Source organism: Anastrepha obliqua, chromosome 1 (assembly GCF_027943255.1).
Source record: "Anastrepha obliqua isolate idAnaObli1 chromosome 1, idAnaObli1_1.0, whole genome shotgun sequence".
Taxonomy (NCBI): Eukaryota; Metazoa; Arthropoda; class Insecta; order Diptera; family Tephritidae; genus Anastrepha; species Anastrepha obliqua.
The window spans coordinates 97,811,664-97,829,125 of NC_072892.1; the positions used below are offsets into that span (position 1 = coordinate 97,811,664).

At 40.6% G+C, this 17,462-nt stretch overlaps 3 protein-coding genes across 3 annotated transcripts; 2 read left to right on the forward strand and 1 right to left on the reverse strand.

The window, feature by feature from the left end:
- Positions 1 to 684: 684 nt before the first annotated feature.
- LOC129247269 (mediator of RNA polymerase II transcription subunit 6) lies at positions 685 to 2,280 on the forward strand. The gene is made up of 4 exons (XM_054886332.1): positions 685 to 1,362; positions 1,420 to 1,594; positions 1,644 to 1,749; positions 1,811 to 2,280. Exons 1-4 carry the CDS (start codon positions 1,163 to 1,165, stop codon positions 2,182 to 2,184), a joined length of 855 nt encoding a protein of 284 aa, XP_054742307.1. The 5' UTR covers positions 685 to 1,162; the 3' UTR covers positions 2,185 to 2,280.
- Positions 2,281 to 7,340: 5,060 nt separating this feature from the next.
- LOC129235377 (flavin reductase (NADPH)) lies at positions 7,341 to 10,671 on the reverse strand. The gene is made up of 3 exons (XM_054869190.1): positions 10,520 to 10,671; positions 8,156 to 8,441; positions 7,341 to 8,098 (listed from the first exon to the last, which is right to left on the reverse strand). Exons 2-3 carry the CDS (start codon positions 8,226 to 8,228, stop codon positions 7,560 to 7,562), a joined length of 612 nt encoding a protein of 203 aa, XP_054725165.1. The 5' UTR covers positions 8,229 to 8,441; positions 10,520 to 10,671; the 3' UTR covers positions 7,341 to 7,559.
- Positions 10,672 to 13,402: 2,731 nt separating this feature from the next.
- On the forward strand, positions 13,403 to 17,262 carry LOC129235361 (testis-specific zinc finger protein topi). Its single transcript, XM_054869169.1, has 5 exons — positions 13,403 to 14,115; positions 14,222 to 14,958; positions 15,087 to 15,433; positions 15,496 to 15,752; positions 15,817 to 17,262. The coding sequence occupies exons 1-5, from the start codon at positions 13,641 to 13,643 to the stop codon at positions 16,485 to 16,487; spliced, it is 2,487 nt and encodes an 828-aa protein (XP_054725144.1). The 5' UTR covers positions 13,403 to 13,640; the 3' UTR covers positions 16,488 to 17,262.
- Positions 17,263 to 17,462: the final 200 nt, after the last annotated feature.

Sequence of the window (17,462 nt, forward strand, 5' to 3'; positions counted from 1 at the left end):
AAACTTTCACCTATAAACAAGGCGAATTCGTTTAAGGTAATAGACAAGAATGATACAATACAAGATTGCCCCTTCTGAATTCTCTGACACCATCTCTTCAAATAAACAAATAGAAGCAAGAAAGATTTCTTGTTTGTGAAGAGGAAAAGTAATGGAAATTGCCAAATACAAGAAACTACACTCATATATACACTTTCTCGTCACGGCGACATCGGCACGAAATCGCAAAAAATTGCATCTGATCCTTGCTTTCCAATTCGACACACGTGTTAATCACTTTTTTTTGTCTGCTTAAAAATCAAATCACTATATTACCATGCATTTCAGTGAATATTTACTAACAAGTAACTTATATGCCTTTTGTTTGTGTATTTGAAGAGATTACATCATCGAGTGTCACAACCGCGAAAATTAAAGTAGCGTTTTTAGAAAGACACTACATTCTGTATTCTGTACACTGTGGTTGATGGCACTAGATAATCTAATTTGATATTTGCTTGTTCCTTTGTTTAGATTCTCATTGAAATTTAGACACTCAAAAATTGCCAAAACAAAATACATGTAGTTGATCTAGCGAATTCACCTTCTACGAATTCGCCTTGGTATAAGTAAAACGAAATAGTCCGTTCTTTCGCTTTAGTACTTTTTACCACGGCTGCAACCCAGTCAGCTGTTATTCTTCAAGCATATTTCGTTTCGTTCTTTTACGCGTTTGCCTGGCTAGTTTTTCTTATTTTCAGTAATTTTATGTACGATTAGAAATATAATAACAACAGAATGATTATCACAGCAAGCAAACAACAATGCGAAAAGTGAAAGTATACACAATGCAATGACTCACTAGAATTCGTGTCGCGTGCCCGTTGTTAAATTTATTTGCTATAACGCCCTCACGTTTTGTGCCCGCGATCACTGACCGACTGCTAAAGATTTATTACACAACAAACAATAAATAAAACTGTATCAAAAATAAGTCAATACGATCTAAAAATAAAACATAAACAGTTTGCATTTGTTCAAATAGGAAAGAACGAAAGCAACACTTGGCGTTCAAGTTCGCTGCATTGACCCTCGAGTGACATTTAAGGAAGCGTAAATAGAAGAAATAAATTGAGTAGCCGGCTAAACAATCTAACTTGAGTGTGAAAAAAGATTGTTTATAATGTTACCCGGGCGACAAATTCCTCAGCCAATTGCACAGGAGAATCCATTATGGGTATCCTGGCACGATACTCAAATGATGGCGTCACTTAGTCCAGCTACTGTTATGGATTACTTTTGCCGGAAATCGAATCCCTTTTACGATCGAGTTTGCAATAACGAAACGATTCGTATGCAGCGTTTGAGTCTGGAACACCTAAAGTAAAATTACTTAGCTAACATCAAAATTTATACTTTTGTTTACAATTTTTTTTTCAGCAATATGGTTGGCATCGAGTATATCCTTCTTCACGTGGCGGAACCTATATTGTATGTTATTAGAAAGCAACATCGTCATAGTCCAACAGAGGCGACACCGATGGCGGATTACTATATCATTGGTGGTATGGTGTATAAGGCACCGGATCTATCAAGCGTCATAAATTCAAGAATTGTATGCACATATTAAGAACAAAAATATTTAATAATAAATGTTTTTTTAGCTTGCCACCGTTACAAATTTGCAATCAGCTTTCGAAGAAGCCAGTAGCTATTCCCGATATCATCCAAACAAAGGGTATACGTGGGATTTTGTTTCAAACAAAGCACGTGAGTAAATATTAATAACTATATACATACAAAAGGACCAAGAGTAAACAAAGGTCTCTAGTTTCAGATAAATCGAAGGCTAATAAAAAAGATGCATCATCTAGTAAAGATGACAGTGGCACAATATTTCAAAAACAACGAGTTGATATGCTGCTAGCTGAGTTATTGCGAAAATTTCCACCTCCAATACCGCCAATTATACATCAACAACAAATGCAAAATCAACAACAGTTGCATCAATCGCAATTACAAAATACTGCTCAAGAAGGCACGGCAAGTGATACAGGCAACACCATTGGCAATGCAACAACATCGAATAATGGTATCGTGCCTTCAGAGACAAGTCCATCGCCTAGTGTGACGCAGGCCGGCATTGAACCAAAGGTGGAGGGAGTCGATATGAAACCTCCTCCGGAGAAAAAAGTAAAAATATGAAGTAACTTAATTCATTAATTTAGTCTGGAACTAATACTTTTATAATCAATAAATTATTTTTTAAGAAAACTGTAGAAGAGAATCGCAAATAATTTATATGTGCATTTGTACTTCAGTAATTTAAGAAATTTGAGCTCCTAATTATTAGACCTTGCAAGTCCCTGCTTTAGTCTTGGCTAAAAGATCTACACTCGACCAGATATTCACAATACGCCAAGTGTTGGAAAAGACCCATGAGAGGAGAATCAACACGCATCATATTTTTGTCGATTTAAAGCTCTATTCGACAGCACGAAAAGGAGTTGCTTATATGTCGCGATGTTTGAATTTGGTATCCCCGCGAATTAATACGGCCATGCAAGATAGCGTTTCTTAATACCCGCAGCACCGTTAGAATTGGGAAGGACCTAGCCGTTTGATACCAATCGGGGTTTCAGACAGAATGACTCGTGACTTCTTTAACCTGATGCTAGAGCCGCAGGTCTTAATCTTTCCGGCACAAGTTTTTATAAGAGTGTGCAATTGTTGTATGCCGGCGATATTCACATCATCAGCCTTAACAACCGCGCTGTTTATTCTATCTTTTTCCAGACTGGAGAAAGAAGCAAAGCGAATGGATTTGGTGGTGAACAAGGACAAAACAAAATACCTTGTTTATAGCTATGATTGTAAGAGACTTCATTTATCTGGGATCCAGCACTAACACCGATAACAATGTCAGCTTTGAAATTCAATGGAAAATCTCTCTCTTGCCAGCGAGGGCTACTTTGAACTAAGTAGATAATTCAGTAGTAAATTCCTCTCTCGACGAACAAAACTAGCACTTTACAAGTCTCTCATCATGCCCGCCCTAACGTATGGCGCAGAAGCTTGGACGGTGACAATATCCGATGAGGCGTCCTTAGAAGTGTTTGAAAAAGAGTATCGTAGGCGATGGAGCAATGAGCTGTATGAGCTTTACGATAACATGGACATAGCGCAGCGAATAAAGATCTGGTGGCTTCGTTGGCTGAGTCAAGTCGTCCGAATGGATACAAAAGCTCCGACTCTGAAAGTATTCCATACGACGGGCGCCGGTTCTACGTTACCGGAATGACTCGGGTTTTTCCCGACCAAGGGCTGCCGCCCCAGTACACTAGCCCTGTCTAGTGTACCGTATATCAACCAAACCCTTACGTCACAGGAGCAAACTCTCGCAGCAAACCTGCTCCAAATACTTCTCCTCAGGGCTGGAGTTGAATCCAACCCTGGGCCAGAAGTATTCTACTGCTGCGTCTGCCATCAACGGCTCCACCCGAACTCCACCTCGGTTAGGTGCAATAAGTGCAACGGGTGGAGCCACCTTAAGACCTGCTCAGGCCTTAAGTCGCACAGGGAGTGGACCACACGGTATGTGGCCACGTGTTGCTCCCGCCAACAAGCGTCTGATGCCTCCACGGCTAGCACACCCCCTGATAGGCCGGCAATACCAACCGCCACCACAACCCACACCTCCACGGTGAGGAGCCTATCGGAGCAACACAACTCCCCTTCAACCCCTCCCCTCCCTTCCAGCTCCAACCCCAGTGCGGGGACAAACCAGCAGCTCCTGGTCCCCCGCACAGTCTGTTCCGTGTGTCAGGTCGTAATACCTCGGAATCTGGTAACAGTCCAATGCAATTCCTGCAATGGCTGGTGCCATTTTCGGAGATGTTCCGGCCTGCGCACCACCCGTGAGTGGACAACTGCCTACGTTGCCCCCTGCTGCAGAGCTCTGCACCCACAACCGCCCTCGGAGGCGCGGCCGCCCACCACCATCAGGCCGCAACAGCCACAGTGGATTGCGCAGCAGGCCCAACGCAGACAACACCACGCGTCCCTCACCCCCCGGATTACACTGACCTCACCGAGAAGCTTCAAGCTTCTCCAGCTAAACTGCAACGGACTTACGAGTAAGGTCGACGAGATAGTCGACTTTATGAGCCGGCACAGTATCAAGATAGCTGCGGTCCAAGAAACAAAGTTGCACGCTAGGTCATCTCTGATCACCAGGGATGGCTACAACGTGCACAGACGTGATCGCGAGCGAGACAATGGTGGTGGCCTAGCGTTTATAGTCCACCACACTGTGCAGTATCGTCTTATCGATGAAGGAATCGACCGCAGGGACAGCACCTTAGAATGTCAAGGCATAGCTGTCCGGTCAGGCGATTCCGAGCTCGAAATATTTAATATATATAATATGGCACCTGCTGCCCGGCTGGATATCACCCTGATATAGGTGCGCTCCTCAGAGGTGAAAACCGATTGGTTGTAGGTGACTTCAATGCGCATCACGATCTTTGGCATTCAAGCCTGCCAAACGATCGTAGGGGACAACAACTGGCAGAGCAGATAGACGACTCGACATTCAGCACAGTAAACGACGACGCCCCCACCAGGGTAGTGGGCAATTGCAGCAGCTCGCCTGACCTAACAATTGCTAGCGCTGGTCTGATAAGTAGCATAACGTGGCGACCTATGCTATCGCTTGCATCAGACCACTTGCCCATTATCGTCTCGATCGAGAGACCTGCCGACTTCGTTTCCGCGAATCACCGGTCCTATTTTAACTTTAAAAAAGCTAATTGGGCCGGCTTCACGGAATTCACCGAGGACACCTTCGCCGCTCTTCCCATCCCCACTGATGTGCGCGTTGGCGAACGCGCATTCCGCAAGGTGCTCACAGCTGCTGCGGCTCGCTTCATCCCAGCTGGATGTTATAAGGACATACGTCCTCATTTCCCAGCAGAAGCAGCCAGTTTAGCAACCGAGCGTGACCACCTACGCCAGGCCGATCCCGGGGATCCCCGCATAAGGGATCTTAATTTGGAGATCCGGCAACTGGTAAATCAACATAAGCGGTCTAAATGGGTTGAGCACCTGAAGACTTGTAACCTCACCTCCGGAGTGGGTAAGCTCTGGTCCACCGTTAGGTCCCTGTCGAACCCGACGAAACACAACGACAAGGTGGCAATCACCTTCAACGGTTGTACTTCGTCGGACCCGAAGCGATGCGCGAGCTATTTTAGCCGGCTGTTTACACTGCATCCTCCGGGCGACAGAACCAAACGTCGTGTTACCAGAAGGCTGCACAAACTGACGAACGACAGTGCGCCACTTACCTTCTCCGGTGATGAGGTTCAGGGGGCCATCAACAAAACGAAAACATCGAAAGCCATTGGCCCTGACGGACTCAACGCGCTGATGCTGAAGCATCTGGGACCCCTGGGAGTAGGATATCTCACAAGGGTCTTCAATTTGTCTCTGGCCACTCTCATCATCCCTGACAAGTGGAAAGCAGGGAGAGTGGTCCCACTATTGAAACCTGGGAAACCCGCCAACCAAGGGGAGTCTTATCGGCCGATAACTCTCCTTTCCCCAGTAGTGAAGACACTTGAGGCCCTCCTACTCCCACTCTTCACGACACACCTGGCCCCAGCCCCACATCAGCACGGATTCCGACGAGTGCACAGCACCACCACGGCACTCACCGCCATAAACGCCCAGATAAATCGCGGGCTTAACCAAAACCGCCCCTGCGAGAGGACTGTCCTAGTAGCGTTGGACCTACAGAAGGCTTTCGATACAGTCAGCCATTCCACGCTACTAGATGATATTTATCAGTCGACACTCCCGCCAGGGCTGAAGAGGTGGTCCGCGAACTACCTGAGCGGTCGGCACTCGTCAGTGATTTTTCGAGATCAAATGTCAAAGCAGAGGAAGATTAAGCAAGGCGTACCGCAGGGTGGTGTCCTTTCACCCTTGCTTTTTAACTTCTACATCTCGAAGCTCCCCCAACCACCAGCGGGAGTTTCCCTGATCTCATACGCTGACGATTGCACGATAATGGCGTCGGGCAATGACATCGATGGCCTGTGTTCCAAAGTGAACAACTACCTCACCGACCTTTCTCGCTTTTTCACTGCGAGGAATCTACAACTTTCCCCCACCAAGTCCACGGCGACCCTTTTCACCACCTGGACAAAGGAGGTCAAGCTGTCCCTTAAGGTAAAAGTCGATGACACACCAATTCCGACTGTGAATAACCCCAAAATTTTGGGTGTAACCTTCGACAGCTTGCTCTCCTTCTCTGCGCATACAACCGCAATTGCCACTAAGGTCCAAAATCGCAACAAGGTCCTCAAATCGCTGGCCGGCAGCACTTGGGGCAAGGACAAAGAACTGTTGCTTTCGACATTTAAGGCAATTGGCCGGCCGGTTCTAAACTATGCTGCGCCTGTCTGGTCGCCTGGTACTAGTGATTCGCAGTGGACAAAGCTGCAGACATGTCAGAATACCGCCATTCGGACAGCGACCGGGTGCCTCCTGATGTCGCCCATACAACACCTGCACAACGAGGCACAAATGCTCCCAGTTGCGGAGCACAACAAATTGCTCAGCAAGCAGCTCCTGCTGGGGTGCTACCGCAGGTTTCACCCCTGCAGACACCTGCTTGAGCCCGAGCCGCCTCCCAGACACGTCAGGAGACATCTCCTCGACTACGCTGACGAACTCCAGGACAAAACTAACCGAGACCTACTGGACAGGACAGTATTCAGACAGTCAATAAACGACATTCACCGGGAGACCGTTACCACCTTCATGAACTCCCGTCCTGTGAATGCCGTAATCGGAGTCCAACCACCACCCATTGCAGATGAAGAGCTCCAGCTTCCCCGTGAGACTCGTGTAACATTGGCACAATTACGTTCTGGATATTGTAGCAGGTTAAACTCCTACCTATCCAGAATTGACCCCGACATACCAAACACATGTCCGGCATGTGAAGGGACCCCGCACGACACTAACCACCTCTTCACATGCCCCCTCAATCAGACTCATCTAACCCCCCTCTCCCTCTGGACCCAACCTGTCGAAACAGCATGTTTCCTGGGCCTACCCCTAGATGAGCTAGACGAAGATGACAGATGATATACCTACACTGACAGGGCTAACTACGCTGTTAAAAACAACAACAACAACAACAACGGGCGCTTTGTTAAACTCTTGCAAAATCGCGCAAGTGGCTATCGCACTAATCAAGAATAACAATAATTATTGCCTGACGGTAGAAAAAGGTACAAGCTTATCAGATATAGCATGAGAATCAATTCTCAAATCAATAAGGCACGACATTTAAAGTTTAATGTAATTTATTCATTTGTATTTCGCATTAAGCATACTAATATGTACATTTAATTCAATATCGAAAATGAGTTGCAGCTAAATATATGTGCAAGCATGTTAGATATATTTATATAAACAGAATTTGTGCAAACGATGTTTTGCAAATAGGCACTTTATTACCGTCATTACAAAACTACTTTAGGATGCGAAATTGTTTGTGTTCTCTTCTACTGTGCTACTTTTTTGGCTATACCACAAACTTTGCCAATATGCTCTTCTTGTTCCAAAGAGTCCACTATGAATTTTGCTAAGTCATATTTAGAGATTGCACGCCCTGGTGCTTCATCATGCAGCACTGTATAATCGGTTGGTGCCTCGTCGGCAATATGCGGTGGCAATACAGCTACGTAATCCAAGCCAGAAGCTTTTGTCAAATCCAGCATTCGCTTATGTTCCTCATTTAATTTATGGAACACCCCAGGTACTTCAGCAAGCGGACGGAATAAGAATGATGACATAACGATGGAAAACCGACGTACATTCTTATCTTTCATAGCAGTAATCAAGTTTTCCGTGCCAGTTGACAACTCTGTAGTGGCCTCTAACTTATTTCGTGTGCCCAAAATGATACAAACTCCGTCGACTCCATCGATAGCTTTTTTACAATCTTCTAAATTGAGAACGTTGCCTTTAATTAATTCGACTTTGTCTTTAAAATGTTCTGGTAACGTCGTTTCACTCCGATACAAAACACGAACCTTTAACCCTACAAAAATAATATGTATTTTGTCATTATTTACGTATATATAAACTTATTTTGTACCTTTTTGCAAAGCGTAATCGACGACACATTGACCGGTCATGCCGGTGCCACCAATGACAGCTATGCGTTGCATAATGCAAGTGCGGATATACACAGAATCAAAGAAATGGTAAATGAATTGCACCCCACTGAAAATAAAGTCGCTATCTTTACAATAAGCTCCAGATAATATATAGATAACGCCACTATTTGAGATTGAGAAAATAATTTTTGTTGTCTTCACATGAATCGTCAACGCCTGTTTTGGATGTGTTGCGTTTCGGCAGAAAAGTCAATCACATAAATACTAGGAAGAAAAAGGCTGGAGTTTAGAACAGTGCCGATCTTGGAATTTCTGGCAAACTATAATGTTTTTTTTAATGAAACTTGGTGGAGATGTTAGTGAGGTGTTAAGTAACACTCTTTATAACTTTAAATTAATCGGGAAATAATAATTTTTTAATTATTTACATTCAAAATGCCCTTGGGAACATCAGTATAATTTGCCACATTACACTCTATATTTTTTAACATTTCACTATAAATCACCAAATATACACTCACACGCGTGTTTGTACCGATTTTTATGCTAATATTCTAATTATATCTATTAAAATTAAATGCAAATTCATTTCCCTATGCAATCACATTCCAATTTTAAGCGCGAACAAGAAGAAGTTGGAATTACAACAGTATGGTGTTGCCGGATGCCTACAAATGAAAACAAAAATTAAGTACTTGAGTTTAGTGTTAATGATGGGAATGGGGGTTATTGTGCCTGCTTACTACATACACGCATATGACGTTTTAATTTTGGGTTCAATGGTTTTAATACGGAAAGGAGTTTTACGCAAAAATACTGTGCATTGCGTAGCCGGAGTTGGACTGATGAGGGTTATTTTTTTGAAGTGCGGCCGAAGGCCGCCCACGCGAAAAGGAGTTTAACGCAAAAATACTGTGGATTGCGTAGCCGGAGTTGGACTGATGAGGGTAATTTTTTTGAAGTGCGGCCGAAGGCCGCCCACGCGAAAAGGAGTTCTACGCAAAAATACTGTGGATTGCGTAGCCGGAGTTGGACTGATGAGGGTTATTTTTTTGAAGCGCGGCCGAAGGCCGCCCATGCGAAAAGGAGTTCTACGCAAAAATACTGTGGATTGCGTAGCCGGAGTTGGACTGATGAGGGTTATTTTTTTGAAGTGCGGCCGAAGGCCGCCCACGCGAAAAGGAGTTCTACGCAAAAATACTGTGGATTGCGTAGCCGGAGTTGGACTGATGAGGGCTATTTTTTTGAAGTGCGGCCGAAGGCCGCCCACGCGAAAAGGAGTTTAACGCAAAAATACTGTGGATTGCGTAGCCGGAGTTGGACTGATGAGGGTAATTTTTTTGAAGTGCGGCCGAAGGCCGCCCACGCGAAAAGGAGTTCTACGCAAAAATACTGTGGATTGCGTAGCCGGAGTTGGACTGATGAGGGTTATTTTTTTGAAGCGCGGCCGAAGGCCGCCCATGCGAAAAGGAGTTCTACGCAAAAATACTGTGGATTGCGTAGCCGGAGTTGGACTGATGAGGGTTATTTTTTTGAAGTGCGGCCGAAGGCCGCCCACGCGAAAAGGAGTTCTACGCAAAAATACTGTGGATTGCGTAGCCGGAGTTGGACTGATGAGGGTTATTTTTTTGAAGCGCGGCCGAAGGCCGCCCACGCGAAAAGGAGTTCTACGCAAAAATACTGTGGATTGCGTAGCCGGAGTTGGACTGATGAGGGTTATTTTTTTGAAGCGCGGCCGAAGGCCGCCCATGCGAAAAGGAGTTCTACGCAAAAATACTGTGGATTGCGTAGCCGGAGTTGGACTGATGAGGGTTATTTTTATGAAGCGCGGCCGAAGGCCGCCTACGCGATAAAGAGTTCCACGCAAAAATACTGTGTTAATTAATTTAATTTAATTTTAATTACCTTATTATTTTTTGTGATACGCTTAATATCATTGTTTTTAAGTTTAAATGAGTTGTATGTTTTTATTTTCAAATTCATTTCTCAAGTTTAAATTACAGCAAAAAATACTGCAGTTTTACAATGAACCTTTCACTGAACATCCCTGCGTGCGAACTTCGTTTTCATTTCAGGTGTATGGCAACACCAACTTTTCGCTAAATTATAGAACTTTAACATTAAATTACTTAAAAACTATAAGCCTCCGGCAGGTTCTGTTTTCAGTTTTAAGATGGGGATACACCCCTCTATCACCCCCTTTTTACCGTTTTTTCCAAAGCGATCGGCACTATACTAAATTCTAGCCAAGAAAAATAATACAACAATTGTCTAGTTCACTGCAATAGAAATGTAAAATCAGCGGGCAAGGTTAATTAAGTGTAAATTTCTAGTTCCCTTACGTTGTTGTACGCTTGCACTGGAACACATTGCCGATCGTTTTTAGTAGCTATGAACGTGCAGTGATTAGAAACAACAAATGAAACGTCGTGTAGGCAAATTTCAAGTTAATATTTTCTATTTAAATGAAAAACTCAGTTTGCATGTCAATTAGGTTTGTATAGAAAAAAATATAAACAAATAAAAAACCTCCAGATAACAGACCTCTTGGAAAAAGATTAGATTGTCAGGCCGTAATTAAATGTTGAAAATACAACGATATTTCCTATAATGAAATGTTTAAATCAAGTTAGTTAAATATTTGCTGTTCGTTATGGTAGGGTTTGTTATAATAAATTGAAGGTTCTATATAATTTAATTCCAATTCCAAGTGGTTATTGTTTGACAAGTACAATACCATGCGCCTACGAAAGCATTATTATAATTGAACAGTATTGTACAGTATACTACACCACCAGCAATTTTTCCTAAGAGTACGATAACGGTTTCCCTACGAATACGACGAGGATATTCTATGTATGCATTCATATAATTCTTCTGTTTTAATTTAAGATAAAAAAGTATAATCTAAAATTATGAAATCATGAAAATAATCTTCATAAGAAATCCAGTGTTCATTCCTAGTGGGTATTTCTTCTATTTCATTTTGATACATTGGAAGTAATAGCATGTTTCCATTACTCTTGAATGATATAAAGCTGATATTTTATGTAAATTCATATTTTATTCTAAATTTTATTGCGATCGTTAATTTATCAAATAATAAATAAAACAAATAATTGATTGATTGATCCGAAGAATAGAAAATTTTTCGACTTTACATCACTATACTTTTTTTTTATTTTATGCGTATTCATAATTGTTATATTAATATTACAAACGCTAAATTATTTTTGGCGGCCGCCGTAGCCGAATGGGTTGGTGCGTGATTACCATTCGGAATTCACAGGGAGAACGTCGGTTCGAATCTCGGTGAAAACACCAAAATTAAGAAAAAGATTTTTCTAATAGCGGTCGCCCCTCGGCAGGCAATGGCAAACCTCCGAGTGTATTTGTGCCATGAAAAAGCTCCTCATAAAAATATCTGCCGTTCGGAGTCGGCTTGAAACTGTAGGTCCCTCCATTTGTGAAACAACATCAAGACGCACACCACAAATAGGAGGAGGAGCTCGGCCAAACACCCAAAAAGGGTGTACGCGCCAATTATATACCTATATATATATAAATTATTTTTGAGCAATAATTTGGATGTAACTTGAGCAGCATTCCTAAAAAAAGTTAAATACTTTATGTAGGTGATGAGCTCGAGCTGCTTACATTAAGGCGCCTAGTATATTATGTTTACTACTTTAGCATTTTCTGGATATATTCTACAACCCGCTAGCGTGTTAAGCGGAGAACGTTTGTCAAAAGTTTCTTAAATATTTCATTGAACAAACTGCTTAAATAGTAAATAATTCGTTCTTTTTATTATTATTATTTAAATATTTTCAATATTTTTAAATATTTTTGTAGAGCTGATAGATTAGCAGCTAGTGCTCTTTTTCAATATTAACGTAATTAATTTAGTTTAATTTGTTAATAAATAATAATAATAAATGTTTTTTTTTATTTACATATATTTATAAATTTTTGTACTTGAATAAAAAAAAATTAACTAAAAATACTTCATATATAAATAATTAACTTAAAACTAACTGGGGAAAAACTTAGAATTCAGCATAAGCATGCCCCATGAGTTTTTTAATTTATACCAATTTTACTAGTAAAAATAATTCTGCATTTCCCAAGCCGCCTTCTGATATTTGTCAACGTTGATTTCTTCTATTTGATTGAAAACCAACACAGAACTCAGAACTTTCTCCCACAAAGAAGGAAACAAATGAAGCAACTGTCAGAAATTGCTTTAAGATTGGAAATACGAATAAGAAGCGCTCAGCGCGTCACCAGTACGGGAGACGAAATCCCCTCTCTTTTCCGCATCCGTCCTTCTCCCACAAACAAAATTTTTCTCTTCCAAATGTTTCCCTGTGTAAATGGGCACTTGACATGACAGAGCTTGTGGAATTTTGACTGTAAGCAAGGCTTATCGCGGCAACTAAATATACAACAATGCCGTATTCGTGAGTTTACAATTTAAATCTAATCATGAATTAACGATGTTAATACAATTATGTTACTTCCTAATTGCAAATGTGTTTTAGGCCCGTCACAATGGGTCCGTTCCGTCTGTTGTGGCAACGAATTCGACTGACTGCAAAATAGATTATGTGTATTTGAGTCAAAGGCGCCACATACGTGTCGTACGCGATGCCGAAATGCGCAAAAATTGGCAACATTCTACTTCTGCTGTACTGTAAGTGCGATGAAAATTACAACTGTTTAAATAACAATTTTGTATCACTTAAAAGTATTATAAAAGGAATTTAAATGAATTGAGTCAATTCAAACGCACCATTATCTTTTCGATAAAACCTTGAAAGAGTAGAAAAATACCATAATAACCAAGTAGTCCTGCAAAAAGAATATGCGTCCAGATCTCGTTATGATCGCACCCACCGTGTCCGACTACCATAAATTCCGTTAAAACCCCCTTTCCTTCAATAAGTACTAATTTTATAATATATTTCACAAGCAACAAAAATCTATGTATATACAAAGATATATTATATTTTCTTTGACGAAAAGACATCAACGGTTTTTTTTTATACGCGGCAACACTTTCATTGTAGCACTGCGGTACGTTTTACACGTCACGTTAGTTAAATGCGCTGACGCTAAGGACAGAAGGACACATTGGGACAGCCCTATATTAGTGAGCTATTAGAATGAGTGCAGTGTTGGATAACGATATGTGGTGTATTAAAACCGTTGGGCAAAAATATTAAAAAAATGTGTAAGCAATTCATAAGAAATAAATTGCATTCTTTGACATTGAAAGTAATCTCATTATTAATCTTTGGCAACTCAAAAGGCAACTTGATCACAAAGCTTTCACATAGTAGCCTGGCGAAAGTTGTCAAGTCGCCATATTTTTCTGGAAAGAACAATAAATCTAGAAAGGCCGTCTAGTCGGGAAGAATTCGTATATATTAGTTAAAATAACAATCCCTAAGCATAGCCATGATGAATACAAGTGAGGAAGAATTCTCTAATTCGGATGCATGGCTTTCGGAGCAATTATTCGCCCAGTTAAAAGAATTTAATTCAGACTTCAGAGATAAGACTGTTGCGGATACATCGGCGACATTTGTATTTCCGTCTGGAAGTTTAAATTGTTTGCCGGAGGTTGAACCGCAAGATTTAACAAAATCAAGAATGGAAAATTTCGAATCTGTTTTTAAATTACCGGCAAATATTCCTCCTTTTGATATGAATGACGTGCTCGATTTAAGTAATATTGCTGGTAGAGGTTCCGATGCGGCGCTCTTGGATTTAGTCGAAACTCTTCCACTTACTCCATTTGCCACACCGGTTACTGAAACTTCTGCAGTGGTCACCGAAACGCCGAAACAAGCTACGACACCATTCGATGCCACAGAAGAGGAATTAAAACTTCTAAAATTTCTTGAGTCGCAATCACAGAGCAATCAGTTTGGTAAGGAAATTTTCGACATCTATTTTAGAATATCGGTTAAAATTTTACATGTTCATAGATTTCAAATTATGACCATAACTAATTACTCTGATTTTTACTCCTCTAGATTCTAAATTTAACATACCAACCGAGATACCCTCGTCAGCTTATCGTATTGTGAAGTGCTCGAATTGTAACTGCCTCTTTGATATAATATCCTTTCAGTCTCATGTTTGTGTTTACGATGAACATCACAATCTCATAATTCCTCCTGCCTCTGCATCAACACCCATTAGTAAGCCAATTAAAGAAGAACCGATATTACCCCCCGAACCGGCATGTATTCGGTTATTGCGGGAAAACCAAATACGCATTCGACGCTTTTTAAAGGATGAACTTAGATACGATGTCAATGCTTCAATTAACAGTAATGCAAACAATTCTAATAATAATATAGGCAGTAATGCTTCTTACATATCAACCGGTTCGAATTCATCAACAAATAATTCAAAAAAACAAGATGGGCCACATGAGTGTACATTGTGTGAACGCAAATTTGTTCATGCCTCTGGCTTATTGCGGCACATGGAGAAACATGCAATGGATCTAATACCGACGCCAGGCGCCTCTTCTGGTGGCAAAACGGCTACCTCACAAGGTAGTTCACTGCAGAGCGTTAATGGTCTTCGGGTGGTAATTAAGTGTACTTTATGTGGACGTATTTTCTTTGAACCACATGCGGCCTTCGCCCATTTATGTTCTCATTTTCCGGGAAGAATGCAAGAAGAAAAAGAATTTGATAATTGTGCCGAAATACCTTATGAGACGTATGTAGATGACGCTATGCATTTTTTGAGAGTGGAGGTAAAGCTAATTTTAAGATATAACAATAATTTCGAAATCTGAAATAATTTCAAGATATAAAGATAAATAAGTCTTCACATGTTGGCATATATGTATGCATATCAAAAATTGTTTATGTTAAATTCCAGGCGAGAGGTTGCTCAGATGCCTTAACAATGCATGAAGATAAGCCTCCGGTCTATCTGAAAATGGTTATTCTAAGTTGCATTTTACAGTGCGAATTTTGCGACTTTGTCTTCTCAGAGGTATCTTATCTGTTTGTCCATTCGGCTTGTCATTTACCAGACCGTCGCTTTGAGTGCTTCTCATGCGATATTCATATGCGTACCTCCAAGGAGATTTGCGCACATTGGCAAGCTGAATGTGTATTCATGCGAGAAAATTTGAAGGTACATCAAGCTACCACCCAGCGATATTTTGTTTGCAATGTTTGCGAGAATAAATTTCAATCTCTTGATCAGTTACATGAGCATCGGTATATATAATACCTACGACAAAACATTGTTTAATGTGTTATATGCAATATTTATGTTTCAGATACACAGCATATCACTTTTTCCCGCGTTTGAATAAATGTCTAGGTGTATTACAGTTGCCATGTGAGTATTGCGATGTAGTTTTCGAATATGCTCAAGAATGTGTGGCTCATTACGAAGAAAAACATTATAAAAAGTATAAACGTGATAAAGACGGATCAGGATCTTCTAGTAAAACTCGCCAATACTTATGTGATATGTGCGGAAAATCCTATACACAATCAAGCCACTTGTGGCAGCATTTGCGCTTTCATCAAGGTAAACAATCAATTTAAAATTCTATGTATTAAGCATAATGGTTTGGAAACCTCTTATTTTACAGGAGTAAAACCATTTGCATGTAAGGAACCTGGTTGTACGCGCAAATTTACTATACGCCCAGATTTGAATGATCACATACGTAAATGTCATACCGGCGAACGTCCATATCATTGTTTAGTTTGTGGGAAACGCTTTTTAACTGGTTCCGTTTTCTATCAACATCGTCTCATACATCGTGGAGAACGACGGTATGAATGTGAAGAATGTGGCAAACGATTTTATCGAGCAGATGCACTCAAAAACCATCAACGCATTCATACCGGCGAAAAACCATTTGGTTGTCTGTTTTGTACGAAAAATTTTCGCCAACGTGGAGATCGTGATAAGCATATAAGAGCGCGTCATTCTCACTTGGATGCAAATGCTCGTCTGATGATGCAAATGCAAAAACTTCAGTTGGAAGCAGCAGCAGCTGCAGCTGCAGCTCAAGTTGCAGTTCAGCAGCAACAAGCAAGCAATGCTGCCTTAATGAGTGGAATACCCACTGTAGCACCTGCTCTCATGAGTATGCCATCTATTAACAATGATATAATCGATGGCCTAGAACAGTCACTAGACCCGAACGAAGTTGTTATGATCGGAAATGTGGCTTTTCCGAAAAGCATGTTTGAATCTGTAATTCCAGATATTGATGAAGAATCAGCACTAAGAGCCATGGAGCAGTTGCAATAGGAAGACGTCATCTGTCTGTGATAAAAAGTACATATATATAAACACCTATCTATTCCTATAGTATGGTATATACATATGTATAAATAAACACCTATTTAGTCTTATCGCTGCAGAATACCAGTGCCCATACTAATATTTTGCTGGTATCGCTTAGCTAATATTTTAAATCAAAAACTCTTGTAAACTCATTTATTCAAGTTATTGAATTAATTGTTCCCAGTCCTTTTATGTTTATATGTTTTAATTTAAATGAATTTGTGATTTTGTTTTGGCTTGATTTTGTGTTACAGATTAAGTAGCTTATGCATGTAATGAATTGAAAAGCAAAAAAAGTATTTATCGCATATTTTTGAAAATTGTGTAGAATGGAAGCACATTACTCGAAATTGCAAGAATTCAATATTATTCGCCCTTTAACATAAATTTACAACCAAATCGAATGAGTCATGTAAGAATTATTGCTTCCAAAACTTTTCCAAATTTGCGAATTTATTCTTGGTCTACGAATTTTGGTTTCCATCGGTTTAGCGAATAACTTGAGTAAAAATTGGGATGTCTTAAATAAATTTCGCACAATTACACATTGTGCTATTTGCATAATATTTTTAAATAGTTGTAATGAAACTAAACAATTTTTCAAATGAAAACTGGTAAAAATACATCATTTACGCTATACCCAACGATTTAGTGGAAAAATTCTGGCTTTATGGTAAGAAATATCAGAAATAGGGTTTGTAAATAGCACTGCAATATTCCTTCAATTTAAAATGTACCAAATCGGTTCGAATAAATATCAAAATGAGTATAACCGATAATGAGAATGTTTGTTTAAAAATTTTGGAAAATTAACATGGATTCGCCAGCTTTTTAGTATAATTAAGTTAAAATCATTGTACAGTGAGCCTTGACTCGGACTAAAAACTTTTCTTGAAAAGAAGTGCATACTCGGCAAATTATCACAATCGGCTTGTTTGC

Excerpts from the sequence above, each read along its gene's own strand:
- LOC129235377 (XM_054869190.1), bottom strand. The coding sequence starts at position 8,228 with ATGCAACGCATAGCTGTCATTGGTGGCACCGGCATGACCGGTCAATGT. Across the intron at positions 8,099-8,155 it reads CGATTACGCTTTGCAAAAAG|GGTTAAAGGTTCGTGTTTTG; the intron begins GTACAAAATAAG and ends TTATTTTTGTAG.
- LOC129235361 (XM_054869169.1), top strand. The coding sequence starts at position 13,641 with ATGATGAATACAAGTGAGGAAGAATTCTCTAATTCGGATGCATGGCTT. Across the intron at positions 14,116-14,221 it reads ATCACAGAGCAATCAGTTTG|ATTCTAAATTTAACATACCA; the intron begins GTAAGGAAATTT and ends TTACTCCTCTAG. Across the intron at positions 14,959-15,086 it reads TGCATTTTTTGAGAGTGGAG|GCGAGAGGTTGCTCAGATGC; the intron begins GTAAAGCTAATT and ends GTTAAATTCCAG.
- LOC129247269 (XM_054886332.1), top strand. The coding sequence starts at position 1,163 with ATGTTACCCGGGCGACAAATTCCTCAGCCAATTGCACAGGAGAATCCA. Across the intron at positions 1,363-1,419 it reads TTGAGTCTGGAACACCTAAA|CAATATGGTTGGCATCGAGT; the intron begins GTAAAATTACTT and ends TTTTTTTTTCAG. Across the intron at positions 1,750-1,810 it reads TTTTGTTTCAAACAAAGCAC|TTTCAGATAAATCGAAGGCT; the intron begins GTGAGTAAATAT and ends AAAGGTCTCTAG.